This window comes from Onychostoma macrolepis, chromosome 25 (assembly GCF_012432095.1).
Source record: "Onychostoma macrolepis isolate SWU-2019 chromosome 25, ASM1243209v1, whole genome shotgun sequence".
NCBI classification, from domain to species: Eukaryota; Metazoa; Chordata; class Actinopteri; order Cypriniformes; family Cyprinidae; genus Onychostoma; species Onychostoma macrolepis.
In genome coordinates this window covers 3,133,790-3,155,761 of record NC_081179.1, presented here as the reverse complement: position 1 = coordinate 3,155,761, position 21,972 = coordinate 3,133,790, and the positions used below count along the sequence as shown (strand labels likewise).

Sequence of the window (21,972 nt, the reverse complement as noted above, 5' to 3'; positions counted from 1 at the left end):
AATCTCACTATTTTAAGTACAATACAGTTAACTTCAAGGTGGTATCTTTATTTCAGTGCACCTTGATATGGCGACGCCCATCATCCGTCTTCAAAACCCCACTGCTCCAGAGGATCGTCAACAGGCCCTGTTGGTGGCGACAAATGAGGCCTGTGCCTACAGAGACAGACAGAAGACTTTTCCTCTCCCCCCTGCACAGCTGCTGAATGAGTCCACTGCCGTAGCCCATGCTGAAAGGGCACTTCATGCTGAAGGGATCCCTGCACCGTCACGACAGCAGTGCCTGGGGAAGCTGGTCCTGCCATTTGGCCAGTATCTCAATGCCCCGTTTCACTGGCTTGTGGCAAACGATGTGGGCTACATGAAATAGTAAGCATATTCAACTTACAAAGTTTTTATTTATGCTTAAAAAGATGCTGATAGTAAATAATCTCCAACTCCATGGCTGTTATCACTGTGTAGCCTTTTACCTTTTTGTTTTTGCATAGTTTCAATCTTAATTTTGCAGTTGATGCATGTAATTGCAGTTTGGTTGACAAGCACAGAGAAGAACTCTCTAACAAACCTGGAAAGGGGAAGATCCAACATCACTGGATAAAAGACTACCTGGCAGAGTACGCAGAGAGCTTTCCACAAGTCTCAATTGTCCTGGAGGCCAATGTCCACCAATGCATTTATGGACAGAAAGGGTTCGAGTACCATACCTTTCAGGAGATGTGGGAGCTCTACAACCAGTATTCTGCCCAGAAGGACACGCCAGAGGATTTTAGTATGATCCAAAAAGCGTACAGCTCTGTAAGCCAGTGGCTACACACGCCTGTGACCCATATTGCCAGCGTGCAGATGAAAAGGTTTAGGAAGTACATTTACGACAAGAAAGATCAAGTGAGTTTTGTGATCCACAAACCATCTTACCGCAGCTTTAAATGAATGTTTACAAGTTATTACCATTTCAGCATATTGCTTCTTTTATGATAATAACAAAATTGTTAATCAGAATGTTATGACTTATGTTTGTTACAAAGATGTCAAGGTCTTCCATCAGTGATCCCTCGTGGCTGGATGACACTCACTTATTAGAAGTGATCAAAACAGAGTCCACAGCTTCCACAACATCATCCACAGTCACCTGCACGCCAGCGTCTTCATCCATGGCCATCTACACGCCAGCATCTTCATCCACGACCATTTACACCCCAGCATCTTCATCCACAGCCATCTGCACGCCAACATGCTCATCCACGGCCATCTACACCCCAGCATCTTCATCCACAGCCATCTGCACGCCAGCATCTTCATCCACAACCATTTACACCCCAACATCTTCATCCACAGCCATCTGCACGCCAACATCCTCATCCATGACCATCTACACCCCAGTGTCTCCATCCACAGCCATCTACACGCCAGCGTCTTCATCCATGGCCATCTACACGCCAGCGTCTTCATCCATGGCCATCTACACGCCAGCATCTTCATCCACGGCCATCTACACCCCAGTGTCTCCATCCACAGCCATCTGCACACCAACATCCTCATCCACGGCCAGCTACACCCCAGCATCTTCATCCACGACCATTTACACCCCAGCATCTTCATCCACGGCCATCTGCACACCAACATCCTCATCCATGACCATCTACACCCCAGCATCTTCATCCACAGCCATTTACACGCCAGCATCTTCATCCACAGCCATCTGCACGCCAACATCCTCATCCACGGCCATCTACACCCCAGCATCTTCATCCACAGCCATCTACACGCCAGCATCTTCATCCACAACCATTTACACGCCAGCATCCTCATCCACAACCATTTACACCCCAACATCTTCATCCACAACCATTTACACCCCAACATCTTCATCCACAGCCATCTGCACGCCAACATCCTCATCCACGGCCATCTACACCCCAGCATCTTCATCCACAGCCATCTACACGCCAGCATCTTCATCCACAACCATTTACACGCCAGCATCCTCATCCACAACCATTTACACCCCAACATCTTCATCCACAGCCATCTGCACGCCAACATCCTCATCCACGGCCATCTACACCCCAGCATCTCCATCCACAGCCATCTACACGCCAGCATCTTCATCCACAGCCATTTACACGCCAGCATCTTCATCCACGACCATTTACACCCCAGCATCTTCATCCACAGCCATCTGCACGCCAACATCCTCATCCACGGCCAGCTACACCCCAGCATCTTCATCCACAGCCATCTACACGCCAGCATCCTCATCCACAGCCATCTACGCCAGCATCCTCATCCACAACCATTTACACCCCAGCATCTTCATCCACGACCATCTACACCCCAGCATCTTCATCCACGGCCATCTGCACACCAACATCCTCATCCACGACCATCTACACCCCAGCATCTTCATCCACGGCCATCTACACGCCAGCGTCTTCATCCACGGCCATCTGCACACCAACATCCTCATCCATGACCATCTACACCCCAGCATCTTCATCCACGGCCATCTACACGCCAGCATCCTCATCCACAGCCATCTACACGCCAGCATCCTCATCCACAGCCACATACACACAGGCATCAAAGTCCTCATCCACAGCCATAAGTCACGTTTCCTCTGCAGAACCATGTGACTCCCCAGTGAGTAATATTTACATATGCAAATGTATTAACCATAAATGATTATAATTGGCATGAAATTATGCTTATGTATTATTTTGTAATTACGTTTTCTGTTTTGACATGGTTCAGGTTGAGCTGGAAGGTTGGGTGCAACTTTGGGAAAATCCCAATGGTATCCCACCAGCTGACCTCTCCTGGGTGAAGGACGACACCGAACGAGGACTCTTTGGCCCCATTCAGGTGTATCGTGACAACACCGGAGTATTGAAGAGGAGTCGAGTACTAAAATCTGACCGGATGTGGTTTTACCCTCCAGAACCTCCAGGCTACATTAGTGGTACTCTGCCAACTCCGCATATCTTTTTTCGAAGTCGCGTCTTTGTGTGGCAGCCTGTTGGAGTATGGAAATACTTACTGAAGTGTCCTCGGGGTGCAGAATGTGTGGGTCAAGGAAAGGCTGTGTACCTCTACAAGTCGGGCTACCACACCAGGGTATTCATTAATTCTATTAATATTAAGATTCATTAATATTACAGTTGCTTGAAATGCAACAATTTTATGATTTGTTTTTATACAAATACACCTACAGATTAAATCAAACAATGCATTGTTGTTTTTAATAGCATATTAAACTTTTTTTTTTTTTTAATACTGCAGGTTTGTCACATTTGCGATGTATCCAGCTGGTATTGTATGCTGACAGAGGTCCTGTGCTGTGGACAGTGCACCAAAGCAGCCAGGGGTCATGGCAGTGGCAAGGTGGGGCATTGGTTGGCATGGGATCCTGTTATCCTGCGCCAACTCAGTGAGGCCCACCAAGCCATGTTCCCTGCTGTCCTCACAGACACGTGAGTACACTAAAGATCGGTGTAAACTTAACATGCCTTGAATTAGCCACTGTCGAATGGTGGCCGAGAGAGCTCAATGCGCTGCAAATGGAAAAGAAAAAAAAACACATGCAAATTAAGAAACAATCTTCATCAATTTGACAACACACGTGCTGCAAATACTCACAACGCAACAAAATACAGAAACGCGCTGCAAATACAACAAAACCAAATACAGGAATGCGCTGCAAAAACAGAAACACGCTGCAAATACTCACAACACAACTAAATACAGAAGCACACTGCAAATACTCACAACACAACCAAATACAGAAACGCGCAGCAAATATTCCCAGCAAAACCAAATACAAAAACGCGCTGCAAATACTCACAACGCGAACAACTAGAAAAACACGCTGCAAATACTCACAACACAACCAAATATAGAAATGCACTTAAAAAACAGAAACGCTCTGCAAATACTGTCAACACAACCAAATACAGAGACGTGCTGCAAATACTCACAACACAACCAAATACAGAAACGCTCTGCAAATACTCACAACACAACCAAATACAGAAACGCGCCACAAATACGCACAGACCACATCGGAAATGTTTAAGGGAACTGCAACAAGTGACGAACCTGGGACATGCTTATCAATGTCTACTCTGAAAGGTGAGATTTTTGCTTATTTTAACATTCTGATCATATGATTCCTTAGCTTTTTTGGATATTATTAGCCTAAATAAGCAGACAATATACACAATTACTGTAACTGTGAAACATTATGTAAACGTTATGTAAGCTGGCTAACTTACTTTTCAGCTTCCCTTACAAAAATGAACCATGGTTTTATTACAAAAAATATATATCTATTTATTTGTTAGTTTGTTTATTTATTTATTTGCCTATTTACATTTGTATAACCGCAGTTTTACTACAAATTAACTTGTGGTTACCATGGTTTAACTGTAGTAACCATGGTTTTTTTGTTGTTGTTTTTTTTGTAGTAAAACCATGGTTAATTTCCATAAGGGTTCTGTTGTGGTCTGTACGTATTTGCAGCGCATTTCTGTATTTGGTTGTGTTGCGAGTATTTGCAGCGCGTTTCTATTTTTGCAGCACATTTTTATATTTGGTTGTATTGTGAGTATTTTCCGCGCGTTTTTGTATTTGGTTGTGTTGCGAGTATTTGTCGCGTTTCCGTTTTTGCAGCGTATTTTTTGTATTTGGTTGTGTTGCGGAGCACTTTCAGCGCGTTTTCGTATTTGGTTGTGTTGTATTTGTAGCACGTTTCTGTTTTTGCTGCGTGATTTTGTATTTGCTTGTGTTGTGAGTATTTGCAGTGCTTCTGTATTTGCAGCGCGTTTCTATTTTGCAACACATTTTATATTTGGTTGTATTGTGAGTATTTTCCGCGCGTTTTTGTATTTGGTTGTGTTGCGAGTATTTGTCGCGTTTCCGTTTTTGCAGCGTATTTTTTGTATTTGGTTGTGTTGCGGAGCACTTTCAGCGCGTTTTCGTATTTGGTTGTGTTGTATTTGTAGCACGTTTCTGTTTTTGCTGCGTGATTTTGTATTTGCTTGTGTTGTGAGTATTTGCAGTGCGTTTCTGTATTTGCAGCGCGTTTCAGTTTTTGGTTGTGTTGCGAGTATTTTCAGCACATGTGCTGTCAAACTAATGAAGATGCTTTCTTAATTTGATGGTGCTTTTTCTATTTGCTTGTGTTTTCTATTTGCTTTCTCAGCCAATGTACTGCCGGCTTATTAATCATAACATTTTACAGGCGTGGTGTGGACAAAAACGTGGTGTGCCTTCTGCGACACTGGACTGAAGGGAACACCATGGTGAAGGTGTGGCGACAAATCCAGGAGAATCACTTTGAGGAGTATCTCCACAGGAAAGACCTGTACACCACACTCCTCATGACTATTACGAAGCCTGGGGGGATCGTGTCAGCCTTAGGACACAAGTTTGAGGCTCCACCTCCTCCAAGAGAGCTGCCCTCTGCTCATCTTCTTCGTCATGCCTCCCTGCTTGCAGAGGCCAACAACGTACAGGACTACAGGAACCAGATTCTCTCCACTTTTGGCACAGTGCTAAAAATGGACTCCACTAAAAAGGTACGTACAAAATAGCGTAAAGCATGCCTGATAAATACCATTTATCTTTATACTTTTATGTTATTTCAGACCTGTATGACTTTGTTTTTATTAGTTGAATACAAAAGAAGTGCATAGAGTGTATTAGTAGTACTCTGTAATAATTTTGGTAAATACCCAGTAACATGAACACTGGGGGGGGGGGTACTAGTATGACTTACTAGTATGACTAGTAAGTCATACAAGTTTAAAGTAATATTAGGTAATATTAAGTTGGGGTGTGCGATATATATTGTCTGCGATAATTACAAATGTGTTTTTTTTTTTTTTTTTTTTTTTACAGCAGTTCAATAAACAAGAAGTTAATTAAGAGACTTATGTTTTATACACTATATTGCCTGTTTTTGCTTTATTTCGCCAACAAAAATAAATCCAAACAAAGCCACAGCACTGTTTTGCGTCTCTGAGCAACAATGAATGTAGCTTCTGAATGAATCAACCTTTTAAATGATTCGGTTCAATCGCAATGACTCGCTTATTAACAGTGACTTGCTGCCACCTACTGGTGGTTTTAATATAAGTTTAATCGACATGGTCATCCCCAATAAAAATCTCAGTCTGGAAATATCAGAGTCTCAGATTTGTTCCATTTTGCAGGTGGTGAAGAAGCTGTCTGGGGAGGGTAAAGACTCAGCTAAGTGGTTTACCAGTATAGGCAATGAGAATTCCCAGATTGTCTCGTTTGTTCTCACGTGTGTGGAGCCCATCGAGTGCCTGGAGCCCATGTGTCGTGGAGTAATAGACAGGTTCCAGCAGGCCAATCAACCTGTGCCTAAAATCCTGTACGTTGACCGTGGGTGTTGCCGTGCACAAGGCCGAGCTGCCGTGGAGACCTTGTTCCTAGATTGGGTAGATAATGGTATGGTTGTGCGTCTGGACATATTTCATTGGATCCATCATTTTGATGCGGCCATTTGCACTCACAGCCATTCTAAGTATGCAGTGTTCAAGTCTGCCCTAGTAGGAGCAGTGCTAGCATACAATCGCACTGACGTAGAGCTGCTCATCAAAGCAGTCAAAGCAAAGGACCCAGGAACTTTTAACTCTGTCACTGATGAAGATATGGTGCGACTCTATGTGTCAAAAGAACAACTGAAGCACCACGTCCGCAGAGTTACACTTGGGGCTCAGGAGACATTCCGGCTAGTCCAGATAGCCATTGATGAACTCAAAGGTCCTGCTGGGCTAGACGAAAGCGGAGTCAGCCTCTTCAAGAGTCCAGGTATATAATGTGATGTAGACATAGAAAATGTAATACACTGCTGTTCAAAAGTTGGGAATCAGATGGAGTCTCTTATGCTCATCAAGGCTGTATTTATTTGATCAAAAATACAGAAAAAAAACACTAATATTGTGAAATATTATTGCAGTTTCTAATATTGGTTTCCTACTTTGATATACTTTAAAATATAATTTATTTCTGACGCAGCGCTGAATTTATCAGCCACATGTCACATGATCCTTCAGAAATCATTCTAATATGCTGATTTATTATCAGTGTTGAAACTTAATATTTTTTGGAACCTGTGATGCTTTTTTTCTTTAATTCTTTGATGAATAAAATAATTTAATTTAATTAATTGAAAAAAAATTGAATTGATTCAAAATAGAAATCTTTAGAAATCTTTACTATCACTTTTTATTCATTTAACACATCCTTGCTGAATAAAAGTGTTAATTTCTTAAAAAAAAAAAAAAAAAAAAATTGACTACTTTTGAATAGTAGCGTATATTGTAACACAAAAGTTCCATTTTGAATAAACACTGTTCTTTTTAACTTTTTATTTATCAAAGAATCCTGAAAAAAGCATCACAGATCCCAAAAATATTAAGCAGCACAACTGTTTCCAACAGCATATTAGAATGATTTCTGAAGGATCACGCGACACTGAAGACTGGAGTAATAGATTACGAAAACACAGGAACAAATTATATTTTAAAGTATATTAAAATAGAAAACTGTTATTTTGAATTGCAATAATATTTTACAAAATTACAAAATTTTACAAAAGTTTTTTTCTGTATTTTTGATCAAATAGATACAGCCTCGATGTTAAAAATCCCAAACTTTTGAAGGCAGTTTGTATATATATTTCCGATTATTCCCTTGAAATTATAATTGCGATTGTTAATTACGATGATCACAATTTACGTTGAATGATGTTTATACCATTGTTTAAAGAAACGGCATGCCAAATTTTTATATGACAATAAACAAGCGGAAAATACTCTATCTAAAAACTTGTATTGCTTTTCTATTGCATTGAGCCTCAAATGTCAATTTGGATTGCATTACATTGGATTGGTTTCTTCTTTAAATAAAAACAAGTAAAAATATGCATGGTATTATAATGTTATACTAAAACTAAAATAACACAATGGAAAAACCCTTTTCCAGAATTTATTTGTTTATTTATATACATATGGTTTATTTACAGAGGCCATAGACAATGTGTGGAAAAGCCAGCAGCGACACTTAGAGTGCATTCAGGATCCTCCGGACATGAATATGTACAGATTGGCTCGAACCACTACCATCAATGGCATCGACGTCCCTTATTACAAATGTCTCCGTGGAAGCAACAGCCTGGAGGGATTCCACAAAGCTTTGCCCAACATGATTCCAGGTACAAGTTGAATTGCAGCAAGTTAATAAATAAATGAGTTTCCATCATCTGCATATTGCTCATAAATGCTACATCTGTGATGGCACTTACTCAAGATATTATTTTGTGTATCATTGTTATCTTTGCTATATGGGTGAATTCAGTTATTTGTAATCATGACTTTAATATAATTGCATTTATTTATTTTTTTAAGGTCCCCACTGTGCAGCACGTCCCTATCAGGTTTACCTGATTACCGGAATTGCTCGCTGGAATTCAGGCCGCAGTTCTGATGCTGTGTTCGGTGGCAAAGGTCGACGCCACAGAGCGTACTCGGCTCCTCTGATTCAGCGCCTCAACACCCGATGTCAGCAGCTGTTTGGAGAGACTGTAGAGGAGAATATCCACGCACCTGCTAATGTAATGTCGAATGAGTTGCTTGGTTTGGAATACCTCTTCAGCCAAAGCACAGGAGAATATGGTCCTTTCTCCCTCAGTGACCTCTCCGAGGATGGACCCAGTCCAGAGGAAGAGGTGATCCAGGCTGGCCATTCTGACCCAGATGAGGACGATGAGGCGAACCAGAGTGACCCAGAGGCAGATAACGACATAGTGCCTGCCATCCCAGCCCACATCACCCTTACTACTGACGAGACCACTGCAGCTCACTCTCCAGCCTTTGTAAGTAACTTAGTGTTTACTAGGGGTATAACGGTTCTCGGTAAAAAATAGTTCCGTACCGTTCTGCACCCACGGTTCGGCACGCTCTTGCACACCGCGGTTCAGTTCAGAACTTAGATCTGACAGCGCATCTGTTATATGGTTTGTTAAAAATAATAACATAAAACAGACAGAGTTCGGCTAATGTATGTTTTTGTTGATGGATACACATTCTGGCTTGATACACGTGAGACACATTGCTATCTGTGTTTAAACTTAACTCAAATAATCCTTGCCAGTTTAAACATTCAAGAACAAGAAGATGTGACTGAGAACTCACATGAGCAGTGAGAAGATTTGTGTGTATGCTCATGTGGTGTGGTGTGCTCTAATTGGCCAGCTATCCAGTGCGTTGTGATTGGCCGAATACCTCAATCGTGAGACGGAAATGTTACGCCCCTTACTGTATTGTGATGCCGTGTCCCGGCGCAACGAGACTAAAACAATAAAACCCATTACTAACGAGGCATTTGTTGTATCCAGTGGGGACATAATTACTGATTATAATGACTTATACTGTGTTTTTACGCATCGCGTTGCATCGAGCCGCGTAAACATTACCATGTCTGCATTTGTGATCGTACAATCAACAAACAGCCTTTGAGCAGCTGGCAGGCTACTCTCAGGTTCTGGAAATAGTCCGTAAAATGCGCTGCACACACTCTAATATTTGGGTTGAACTGTTCTGGAACAGTGTTGTAAATACAACTTAACCACTGATTTCTAGTTGTGTCCTCTTTTGGAAGCCCAAACAAAGTACTTTCGCTTTTACAATGAAACACAGCGTCTCCAGGACATGGCGCTGGCGGCAGCAACAACACTACAGCGAGAATAAAAATCACGCCCTCTTTCTTTGCGTAAATATTTGTGCGGTGTTTTGCAAATCTTCTCACACCGTGACGTTGACGTGTTTAAATGAGCCGTTTTAGGAAGGCGTGGTAGAGTCTTAACTTTTATAAAGAATATCTCTTTGGTTTTGAGACTTTAGTCTTTGCAACTTCAGAGATCTTATCTATGCACAAACAGCTCGTAACACTCCAAAGAGAAAGGAAAACTTGAAATCGCATTATATGACCGCTTTAATCAGGAAATAATCTTTAATTTATACAGTTATATATGCATTGTTATTTTACATTTGATTACTTTATTAAATTTCTGTACCTAAAAACACTGTTAGACCTACCTAAAAAACCTGAAAAGCACTGTTTATTTTATTTGTGCTGTTGCTTGTAATTAGAGTATTTGTTACTATTTTCTTTATTTTTATTTGACAGTATAGTTGAAAAATGTAGTGGAGGACACAGAAGTGAGCTGCTGCAGAGAAAGTGCATGAACCAATTTGTTCTAAACATGTGACAAACTTTATATGAAGGGCTTTAAAAACTTTTAAGATATAGTATAGTGTATCCACCTTTTTCCTACGCCCCATGACGCTTTGGGCAAATTATAGGAGTAACTTCCATTTACACTGTAAACAATCAGCAAAAGGTTTGGTCTATGAACGCAATAAGCCTTTTCAAAAACTGGGTACCAAGGTTATTATAGTTTTGCATTTTTAAATTCTTTTATTTTAATATAGTTTTCAAATTTCAGTTTAGTTTTTATTAGTTTCATTCATAATTTTATGAGTTTTAGTTTAGTTTTTTTTTTGTGAACACATTTCTGTTAGTTTTTATATGGTTTAGTTTCAGTTTTAGATTTAATTTGATTAAAGTTTAGCAGAATATTATTTACGCTGTCATTTGCAGGGTCGGGTTGGGTACAGAATTAAATTAGTGCTGCTGTCAGATAACGGTGAGCGTGATTTCACCAAGTACAACATGTTCCTGGATCAACATCTTTGTTGATCCTGGAACGTCATTCCAATCAACCAATCAGAATTGAGGGATAACTTTTCAGGAAATGTAAGTTTTAGGCTTATGATCAGGGTTAGGTGCTTCGACACCCTTGTTAATCAGCTATCATTTCTCACTGATTTTAGGAATAAATTATGGGTAGGGTTAGGTTTAGGGGTAGAGATTGGGTTAAGTCTATATTTTTGGACAATAATGTTGATCCAGGATCAACAAAAGATGTTGATCCAGGAACATGTCTTACTTGGCAAAATCACGGCGACCGTCAGATAACGGGTCGGTTGTCTTTTTAAGTACTGCAGGTTCAGGTTAATCAAACAGGACCCATGCAGGACTCTGCTTTAAACTGCTTAGTGTCTCTTCGCCAGATAACTTTACGTGCATGATGTGCCATTTACAGGTATTTCGGCCACACAGCTCATATATTTTTTACGCCATGGGGAAATTATTATTTATTTTTGATAACTATTATTTTATTTCAGTTAGCTTTTCAATGACTGTTATTAGTTTCGTTTCGTTTTAGCTTTCGTTTACGAAAATAACCTTGCTGGGTACAATGAGATGACATTATTTTACTCGCCCTTCAACCATCGATCATTAAAAGTAGGGATGCATGATATTATCGGAATCGGCAATATGTAGAAATATGTATAATATGTGACCCTGGACCACAAAACCAGTCATAAGTAGCACAGGTATATTTGTAGCAATAGCCAACAATACATTGTATGGGACAAAATAATAGATTTTTCTTTTACGCCCAAAATCATTAGGATATTAAGTAAAGATCATGTTCCATGAAGATATTTGGTAAATTTCCTACCATAAATATATTAAAACTTAATTTTTAATTAGTAATATGCATTGCTAAGAACTTCATTTGGACAACTTTAAAGGCGATTTTCTCAATATTTAGATTTTTTTTTTTTGCACCCTCAGATTCCAGATTTTCAAATAGCTGTATCTCAGCCAAATATTGGCCTGTCCTACAAACCATACATCAGTGGAAAGCTTATTTATTTAGCTTTCAGATGATGTATAAATCTCAATTTAAAAAAATTGACCCTTATGACTGGTTTTGTGGTCCAGGGTCACATATCTAGATATATACCGTATACCAACACATGAATTTTTGGCCAATTCGACCAGCCCTAGAAGAAAATATGATCATTTTTCTTTTCTTTTTGAGTAAGCACTTTAACTTAATATACAATTTTGTTAAACTTTTCAACAGGAGGATGTTTGTAGTTCCAACCCGCTTCCTGGCTTCCGACAGCTGGAAAAGTTCTGTTCTCTGCTGGTGGAGATTAGTCTGACTGAGGACAAGTTGAGCCTAACAACAGAACAGAGGAACAGGCTCATCGAAGCATGGAGCGCTGTAGAGGAACACGACAAACAACCACCGAAGTTTCACCAACTCTACAAAACACACTGGGGTAATGCGCTTTATTGTCGCACAAAGAGAGACGATCTTGCACTGGCCCAGCAAGACATCAGTTCTCAGCACAACAGGCTGATGTACACACTAGTGAAACTTCTCTGGTTGGGGTCACCGCACAGTACTCCGGCAAGCCCTGAAAAAAACACCATCGCAAAAGCCTATGAGAGACTTCAGCATTGCGTATTGGTAGAGGATCCGGTTCTGAGCAAACTGGGTATACCTTTGCCAAAAATTGACACCAAAACAGTCTGTGATTTTATCCGCCATCTAGAGAGACTCCTCAACCTGCAGTCGACTAAATTGCCATCTGCTACCGTGCTGAAGACCATGTTAATCTCTTCAATAGAGCTACCTCTAGCTCCATGCCAACCGTCCGTTCTCCCTCCACCTGACTTCCCACAGATGGAGTTTGAACACATTTCAAGCAAAGCAGGGACCAAGGTTTTAAAAGGAAGGACAGACACTGCGATGCCAGTTCAAAAGGCTCTGCTGCCAAAGGAGTCTGTGCCAATTCCCAACTTACTACTGCCGGTCAAAGTATCTTGTGTGACTGAAAGAAAAACACCAGTCACTTCCATCATCATCAACCCTCTTGCTAAAATCGCTTCATCTGCCACACGAGTGATCCCAGCTACTTCCACCAACACAACACCAGTGACTACGTCCACCAGCCGAAGTGACACATCACAGAGTATTGACAGCCCTTCAGCCTGGGCCAGGGCTACACTGTATAAACGCAAACATGCAGGCAATCTTACAAATGTTGGAGCCAAGATGTCACATGTACAAAAATTGCCTGTTTGTACACTATGCAGCCAACCAACTCGGGGACACAAAAAATACAAGAAGAAGACTTTTTGCCCTGTGAAAATGATGTCGACCTCAAAAGGGCTTAACAGCAGAGTCTACACCAGTTATGAACATTTTACCTCAGTTGTAGACTCACGGCAGTAAACTTAGTGTTCTTTTTAAAAAAGGAAACATTACATTTGAAAGGTTTACATTGTTTACACTGAAAAGTTTTTTATCAGTTACTGTATTTATATTCTTATTTGATATGTTCCATTTTATGTAACTACATAGTGATCTGTTGCATTGATATAAATATAAAAAAATCGAGTTAGCGATGTCTTTCAAATGATTAAAAAAAAAAAATATATATATTTCTGTAATAACAAATGACTGTGATTGGTCCACACAGACCAGCTCTGAGAAAATTAACTTGTCCCATGTGACAGCCCACTATATCGTCGATCAAGTTCAGTAAGAATTTCGAATTGCTGATGAACTATTTCTAACTGGGCCGAGTACTTATTTAACAGGTCATGAACTGAGAAACCAAAATTCCCTTGATCTTTTGACATATAAGTGGTCACTGTACTAAAAAAACATGCTGAGAGTTTCAGAACTCAAAACTTTCTTGTTGGTCTAAAAACAGCTTATATTGAAGGCAGTCTTCCAAAACGACAGCTTGTGGAATGTTCTACTCTATGATGTAATAGTGTGGATAAGCACCGCCTCCGCAGAAGATGATCAACGCCTGCTTCTACAGCACTGCCTGTTTAGCCCCACCTGCCGATTCCACCCTCAATACCACGACTGAGGTGAGACCCTTGAGCAAGGCACCGAACCCCAAACTGCTCCCCGGGCACCACAGCAATATGGCTTCTCCAGGTGTGTGTTCACTACTGTGTGTGTGCACTTGGATGGGTTAAATGCAGAGCACTAATTCCTAGTATGGGTCACCAAGTCTCAGTTAGTCTAGCACAGGACAGAAAATAGTTTATTACTTCTAAATTGTTTTTTTGACGTAAAAGTCTTGATAACATTATAAGTCGACTTCAGAGAACAGTACAAAATAAAAAACAAAGGCAGTTCATGACCCCTTTAAAAAGTAATACAGAAAAAGACAATAAACTAAGACAGTAAACATTTTAGTAAACAACTATTTTAGATTATTAAATAGATTCTAAATAGTATGATCTATGAAAAAAAGAATTTGTACTAGACAATATAAAATATACAATGCATGTATATTTTGGACTGTACACCACTGGATGGCACTATACAACGAGTCTGCTTTTGTGAAATATTAGGTAAAGTTTGGGAAATTAGAATTGGATTGGTGTCTTTTTCCAAATTACTTGGATTTTGTATATTAAAGACACATTTCTGCATTTGAGTTTTACAAAGATGTCTTTTATTTTGAGACAGGACTAGATATACATTTGTCAAACATTTAAGCCAAAGTACAGCAAAAACGCCACCACTGAGGCCTTTTTTTAATAATCAGCTAGTATAAAGTCACAGATCTGTATCAGCCAGCTTCTTAAAATCAAGCATTTATTAGAAATGATGCTGTCAGAGGCAGAACAGTACTTGACTTTACTGTAACCTGAGCTACAGGGACTAACGGGGAAGACTGAAACAATTCCCTGATACCACATTGTTAAAATCCCTTCTAAATAAAAACACCAAGCACTAGTCAGAAAAGCAAAGCTGCTGACAAGCAACCATTTCATTTTAATCTGAAAAGAAAAGAAAAGAAAAATAATACTTTATGCATATGTTTGCTCAATCAGCAAATATTACAGGACAAAAAATAAAAAAATGGGAACACTATGAAATTGACCAAGGATTATAATGACATTTGATTTGAAACATAGATTTTTTACTCTAAAGTGAATTTCATTCATCCATGCCATAACACTTTATACAGTTTCTTACAATTTGGATCTAAGGCACCAGAAGAGACAAATCAGAATAGCATACTACTTACTGTATACTGCAGAAATAGTATGCATATGATCACTACATTTGCAATATACACCAGCACACTGCATTTCCAGTGTGACTACAGTAGGACTCCGTATGTAGTAAGCTACTGTTTCATTCAGAACTCAAGTGTACTAACAAGTGAACGAGGTGGAGGAATTCAGTACAAACTACATCAAAAACACGATTTTTTTCGACACATTTAAACGTCAAACCACATTAATATAAGCATATGAACTTGTGAAAATAATAGTTGGAAACACAAAACAAGAATGTAAATTGCAGCATGCAAATATATTTACTCATTTCTGAAAATGACAGGATGAAGCAGGGAGTGTATTTTACAACAGTGATGGATAGAGAAAATCTCGCTGGTTTTACAAACCATTTGGCTTGACTTGAGTCACAGGCATTTGTCGATGATCGATATCATCAGTACCTCTATTCTTTACCTGAGACCTCATGGAGCACAGTGCAGTAAGCAGGTGAGGATCCCAAACACTCCGAGATGAGATGGCGATTGGTCGACATGGATCAGCGCAGGGTTTCCAACACCCTGATTTATGGCAAAAATATGGAAGCTTGTTTCCGCCACGAAAAAAAAAAAAAAAAAAGAAGATAATTGCAATTTATCATCTCACAATTTTGACTTTTTTTTTTTCAGATTTACAAGTTTGTCATAATTCTGCCTTCTTTTACCGTTTACATCTCGCAATTCTGACTTTTTGTCTCAGAATTATGAGTATATATCTTGCAAAGGTTGGTCTCCGTAAAGAACATGTCCAGTACTTAAAAAAAATTATATAAAAATATTTAACCAATATTTTGAAGTCTAAAATTGTTATAAAGTCAAAGACATATGTCTAACTATGTTATGTTCCAAATTTGAAGTTGATATCACAAAAATCAAGAATTTTCAGCATCGTACCAAAAATAGCCACCGGGTGACACTCAAATACTTCACTTAATAGCAGTTTTGTTTATAAAATACTGTAGTAAATGTTGCCCGCTAAAAGGATTTAAGGTACTGTTTACATGTGAACGCAATGTCCGATTTCAAAATTTTCAGAGGATGAATTTTGAGTGTTTTATCTTTTGAATGATACAGTTTTTTTTTCCATTTAGGATTATTACAAAAATAGGTAACACTTTATTTTGATAGTCCACTTTAGACATTCTACTAATGTCACATGTCAACTAGCAGTCATTAGAGTATTAGTAGACTGTCAGCTTAATATCTTCTAACACTTTATTTTGATGGGTCCACAACATACAACATGCTGACTATGAGAAAATTTGCAAGTATATGTCAACTTATTCTACTAACCCTAAACCTGCCCTACTGAGAGTTAGTAGACATGTAGCTGCAAATTAATGAGAATTAGTTGACATGTAGTTACAAAGTTACTTATAGTTCGTAGAATGTCTAAAGTGGACTATCGAAATAAAGTGTAACCCAAAAATATGTAATGGGAAACAAAACAAGAAGAAAAAAAGAGTGCCAAGTGTTTTGTTGCAATTACCCTTTTTTATCCCATGACAGAAACAAGCTTCATTAAAAATGATCACTTATGTCATACTAGTCAAGAGGAACAGTCAAGAAGAAGTAAAAATGGATGATTCACCATTAGTAGAACTCATACAACATAATGAAATCTTCAGGATTATGAGCCACTCCATTTATCTTTCCAATCAGGGTGGAAATGTGCAGGCCCTCACGCTGAATTAAAAAGGAATGTGGAATTTACGACATTAATTCCCATGCAAATGTCGTTCCATGACAAATCTTCCCCCATATTTACATTGCACTGCATAAAACTTTAATTTCACAACATCTGCTATATATCTATATATATATATATATATATTTATATTTATTAATAAAGATACCTTTGTTTTAGTATAAAAAGACTACATTTCAATCAACAATATCATAATCTCGGTAGTGCATTATACCTAGATGCATACAACGTCTTAGCCGTTAAAAAGCATATCAAAAAAATCAAACGATATCTGGATCAAGCGTCCGCTATTTACAGGGTTGCAAAGCTTCAGCATTTCCAGTTACAAACATAACCTTACAGTTTAAGTGCATCCCTTTGCAGGAAAGTGGGTTCACGGGTACAGCTGGATGCGTCGTATAAATGTGACACAGGATGTTTAGATTAACAACAATTTGCAGCAACAATACGACCTAAAGTTATTTGTTTTGAATAAGATGTATGTCATTTTTTTGGTGACTGTTGATGAGCAGCTTTCAATTTAATGCAAATGAGATGCGACATGCTGTGGAACGAATAGCAGCCAAGAGACTCGATGACCTCCAGCAGTTTAATCGCTGTCTGTGTGAACGCATTTTTAAAACGAATCACTTGCTTTATTGCAATCCAAGATGCGTTTTCCAAGTACTTACTATAAATCATTACACTTTTTCCCTGATGCAAAAAGTAGCTTTTTTGAAGTGAAAATAGACAATAATAAGTTATTGCTAGTAATTGTTCACAACTTCGGAACAGTAAAGCTGGTGACAAGGAAAACTAAATATTCACATTCACAAGAAATTAACTTAAGGTGTTGTTTTACAGAGCCCGTAAGGGGACATGGTGATGGAAAAAAATGAGATGGGATGACAAATGCTTTTGCCTTCTCTCACAAAAATTTGGCGATCCCCCGAGTAGCTTTGCGTTGACTTGGAAAACATTTGCGCTTTCTAGTAAAACTATTACGTTTCCCCGAGAAACTTTGCAGTCACTCACAAAACTTTTGCGTTCGTTCATTAAAGTATTTTGTTACCTTGAGAAACTTTGCGGTCACTCACAAAACATCTGTGTTCCCCTGAGAAACTTTGCATACTCTCGCAAAAGTACTGCATTTTTTGTTGGAACGCAACATTTCGTGGAGGAACGCAAAAGTTTTGTAATCTATGAATTAACAAACAAACTAATAATTTTACAAACAAATATTTTTTTCTCTCCTATACCATGTTATTTAGCATCGCCATGTCCCTTTAGGGGCTCCATATTATTTCTGGGAATCAAAATTGTAGCTTAATTTTAGAATGGCTCTTTACACAATCTAATCCATCAAAAGCCCCTTTATGTACTATTACACTCTCAGGGCCGGTTCACAGAGTATGTTTTTGTGTTAAAGGGGTCATATGATGCGATTTCTTGTTTTCCTTCGACAGTTTCGACAGTTTTTTGAACCTAGGAGAGTACAAGGTTGGCTGTGTGGAAAGGCTATTTCTTAAAAAAAAAAAAGAAAAGGGTAAATTCCGACATTGCTATGACAATCTGGCGCTTCTGAATCAGTGACTGTAAGTATGTTTTGTTAATAGTTTAAGTATTTGCTATTGACTGTTCAAATGCAGAGTTATGCGCAGTGAAGAGTAACGCATTGTGTGTGTGTGTGTGTGTGTGTGTGTGTGTGTGTGTGTGTGTGTGTGTGAGTGAGTGAGAGAGAGAGCGAGAGAGAGAGACAGGGTCACATCACAGTGAGGCTTGTGTACTGCAAATACATACGAGCATCATCACTGTCTGTCACGCGATTCTGTTCCCCTTTCGGGCTTGAACTGATGGTAAAACTAAGGACATTATTAACTGTCTTTATATTTAATTTGAAAGCTGAAGCTCGCGATTATGGTAAGGGGCGTTACATTTTCAACGTGTACTTGTGGTGTTCGGCCAATCACAATGCACTGTGTCAGCTGGCCAATCAGAGCAGACTGCACTTGTTGGAAGGAGGGACTTTATAGAAAACGATGCGTTTGAGAGAGGCGGGCATAGTGGAACTACAATATGTACAGTATTTGAAAAATAATGTGTTTTTTGAACATTAAAGCATGTCAACATATTCTGTTACACCAAACACACAAAATAATGATCTTTAAAAAAAGCATCATATGACCCCTTTAAAAAAGTGAGAGACAGTGCAGTAGAATGGGAAAAAAAAACGAAAGGTCTCAAAACCTGTTTTGAAAAACTGAACTTGTTTTGACTTGATTGCAGTCTCATGAGAGAGTCGCCATAAAACATGAGAGTGCTGTGGTCAAACATGTCTGTCTAGCGCATGTTTACATAGAAAAATTACGGAAAAGCATCACAGTATAATGCAAAAATGTGAACGGCCACCTTACGCAACAAATTGTTAATGTAGGTAACTACACATAGACTTTACGTTTACAAAAGCCGGTATCAGACAGACATATTTGAATTAGCTTCTGTTCCTGGTTTATATAGGGAAGTAAAAAACAATGAGATGTTTTTCACTGACGTCGAGACTAGGCACTGTGGTTCTGAGAAAATGTAAAGAACGGAGAAGTGTGACAGACTGCTGGAGGGACAGACAGACAAACGGTGTGAAACTTTTCCTTCAGACAGGAAGGAAATTAAAAGCAAGCTAAGCTTTGCATCTGCAGCAAGTGAGCAGCAGCAGCGCATCGCTGCAGTGCAAATGCAACTCCGTGCAGTGATTTCTGGGTCACTGCACTGAATGTTTCCTTTAAAAAACGGCCATATATTATAAAATGGTTACCAGAAATGGGCTCTCTGAGAACTGTTATTGTCATCAAACCAAATTTACATGAGGAAGAACATGCAAATTCTACACAGAATGAAGCTCAAACCTCAAGATTCAGAACAAATTTGTGTTTAACTTGAATCAAGCCCAACAGACACCTGTGTTCAAACAACAGGAGTGTGGTTCACTCAAATATTGAATGTTGCTTCAAAAAAGCCAACATTGCGGAAAAATCCAGTGAAAATGCACTGTTGCAATTTTGCAGTGTCACGCTTGCAGTATAAATGCTGTAACAGGCCTCACTTGTTGTTTCCTCGCTCCTTTAGCCCTTTAAACAGTAGGTTACTGTAAAACTGCACAACCTGGAGCACTTGTGCTCTGTCAGAAGGCATTGGTCGTGAGGGTATTGATCTGCTTTGTATTTGAGCACTGCATTTTATAACTCGAAAACTGCAGTTACGGACTGAGACTAATATTGGGAGTGAGCAGATAAAACTATAAATAATTCATGTTTTTCACAATAACGGGAAAAAGAAGCCACTAAACATTCGCAAACGTTGAAATATGACAGCTGGAAACTGATTAAGAATTCTGTGTCGTTTTTATGTTCTCCCAGGTTAACATTAAAAAAAATTATAATTCGGCAAAATCCCTGTAGCTTTACAAAACGGTCAGTTTCACTAGTTATGGCAGGTCTACGTGGAAGTCACTTGGGTGAAAACTGCGTGTTTAAAGCATACACTATCAAAAGTTACCGTGTCAATATAAAAAAATCATATTGCTGTATGAATAAGTTGGATTTTAGGGTTTCTATTCACAGTATCTGGCCCAAGGATAAGTAAGCCCAAGAAAGCATTTATAAAATATCCAAAAATCCTAAAACCACAGTATGCATTTTAATTGGCATTGTCTTGTTTTTTTTCTCCTTAAACCAATAACCGCAGAAAGCATTGTTTAACTCAACGGTAATGAAGAGCCCTGATGTTCCTGGCGTTTTCATCCAGAAATCCTAAAAATAGTGGTTCACATGACGCCCCTTAAAAAAGATCACAGTGTAGCTGTGGAGGGGACTTGTTTTGAGGGCCCCTGAGAGAAACGGCCCTCTCCGAGCATGTCGTCTTCTAGAAATCAACCAGAAGAAAGAGCCAAAGGCGACTCAGTACATGTCTCTGTAAATCTCCTGCAGTAAGGGATGCAGCGAAGTGTCTTCTGTCTTTTTGATTTCCTGCACTAACTGAGCGTGCTCCGTCACCAGCTGCCGCAGGTCCACTAGTTTCTGCAGGAGTTTAGGGAAGAGGAATCCGTTGTCGGGATGGTTGCTCTTGAGGTGCAGATGAAGCACGTTTACGATGCTCTCCTGCATTCGCTCGATGTGCGGGACGTTCACCAGGCCTGGCCGATCTGAAAGACAAGACCGGGAAGAGCATGAGTCTAAAAAAAATAAAAATAAAATCACTGGCATGCAAAAGCTGATCTATTCTTGTTAATACTTGTCTATTAGAATAAAACAAAAAATGTCCTACAACACAGCACAGATTCCATCTTACGTAGCTAAAAGCGGTTGCGCTATTTAAGCCTATATTAAATTATTATTGCAAAAAGTAAAAAATGTAAATAATAAAATAAAAATGTAACCATACATATGAGATTATATTTACATTTTAAATACATAATATAAATAAATTATTTTTAAAATTAAATATGAACAATTTTAACATCAAATAAAAAAATAAATAAATTATATATATATATATATATATATATATATATATATATAAATCTAAAAATTAATCTATCTGTCTGTCTGTATATAACTAGAAATATACTATATATATATATATATATAAAAATAAGTAAATTAATGAATTAAATATAATATATATCACAACTGAAAAACATTTCAGAAAATATCATTAGCAATATTTTCATTTTTAAATATATAAATGATAATAATAATCATATATATGAAGCTTTCACAATTATATAATAGAATAAGCATCTAAAAATAAAAATATAATGAAAAATATATATTAGTAAAAGTATCTATTTATATACGTATAAATAATACATAAATGACTTAAATATTATATATAAAATAATAAATAGAATTGAAAAACATTTCATAAAAATATCTTAATATTATATTAATAATAATACAAACCCGATTCCAAAAAAGTTGGGACACTGTACAAATTGTGAATAAAAACAGAATGCAATGATGTGGAAGTTTCAAATTTCAATATTTTATTCAGAATACAACATAGATGACATATCAAATGTTTAAACTGAGAAAATGTATCATTTTAAGGGAAAAATAAGTTGATTTTAAATTTCATGGCATCAACACATCTCAAAAAAGTTGGGACAAGGCCATGTTTACCACTGTGTGGCATCCCCTCTTCTTTTTATAACAGTCTGCAAACGTCTGGGGACTGAGGAGACAA

At 38.5% G+C, this 21,972-nt stretch overlaps 3 protein-coding genes across 4 annotated transcripts in view; 2 read left to right on the top strand and 1 right to left on the bottom strand.

Annotated features, from left to right (window-relative positions):
• Nucleotides 1-269: 269 nt before the first annotated feature.
• Nucleotides 270-1,635, top strand: LOC131534984 (uncharacterized). Its single transcript, XM_058768136.1, has 4 exons — nucleotides 270-369; nucleotides 509-885; nucleotides 1,026-1,544; nucleotides 1,591-1,635. The coding sequence occupies exons 2-4, from the start codon at nucleotides 715-717 to the stop codon at nucleotides 1,633-1,635; spliced, it is 735 nt and encodes a 244-aa protein (XP_058624119.1). The 5' UTR covers nucleotides 270-369; nucleotides 509-714.
• Nucleotide 1,636: 1 nt separating this feature from the next.
• LOC131534446 (uncharacterized) lies at nucleotides 1,637-14,326 on the top strand. The gene is made up of 8 exons (XM_058767313.1): nucleotides 1,637-2,640; nucleotides 2,752-3,114; nucleotides 3,280-3,470; nucleotides 5,240-5,576; nucleotides 6,213-6,837; nucleotides 8,054-8,242; nucleotides 8,436-8,902; nucleotides 12,029-14,326. Exons 1-8 carry the CDS (start codon nucleotides 2,470-2,472, stop codon nucleotides 13,187-13,189), a joined length of 3,504 nt encoding a protein of 1,167 aa, XP_058623296.1. The 5' UTR covers nucleotides 1,637-2,469; the 3' UTR covers nucleotides 13,190-14,326.
• A 1,770-nt stretch (nucleotides 14,327-16,096) lies between these two features.
• pparab (peroxisome proliferator-activated receptor alpha b) overlaps nucleotides 16,097-21,972 on the bottom strand; it is a 49,678-nt gene continuing 43,802 nt past the window's right edge. For both annotated transcript variants that reach the window (XM_058767321.1, XM_058767322.1), the window contains one exon: nucleotides 16,097-20,929. In XM_058767321.1, coding sequence (XP_058623304.1) covers nucleotides 20,685-20,929 — 245 coding nt within the window. In that variant the 3' untranslated portion in view covers nucleotides 16,097-20,684. The remainder of the gene's footprint in view (nucleotides 20,930-21,972) is intronic.

Bases quoted from the DNA above. Each gene is read 5' to 3' on its own strand.
- LOC131534984 (XM_058768136.1), top strand. From the start codon at position 715: ATGTGGGAGCTCTACAACCAGTATTCTGCCCAGAAGGACACGCCAGAG. The intron at 886-1,025 runs GTGAGTTTTGTG...TTTGTTACAAAG, and splicing joins TTTACGACAAGAAAGATCAA to ATGTCAAGGTCTTCCATCAG. The intron at 1,545-1,590 runs GCCAGCTACACC...TTTACACCCCAG, and splicing joins CACCAACATCCTCATCCACG to CATCTTCATCCACGGCCATC.
- LOC131534446 (XM_058767313.1), top strand. From the start codon at position 2,470: ATGACCATCTACACCCCAGCATCTTCATCCACGGCCATCTACACGCCA. The intron at 3,115-3,279 runs GTATTCATTAAT...TTAATACTGCAG, and splicing joins AGTCGGGCTACCACACCAGG to GTTTGTCACATTTGCGATGT. The intron at 8,243-8,435 runs GTACAAGTTGAA...TATTTTTTTAAG, and splicing joins TTTGCCCAACATGATTCCAG to GTCCCCACTGTGCAGCACGT.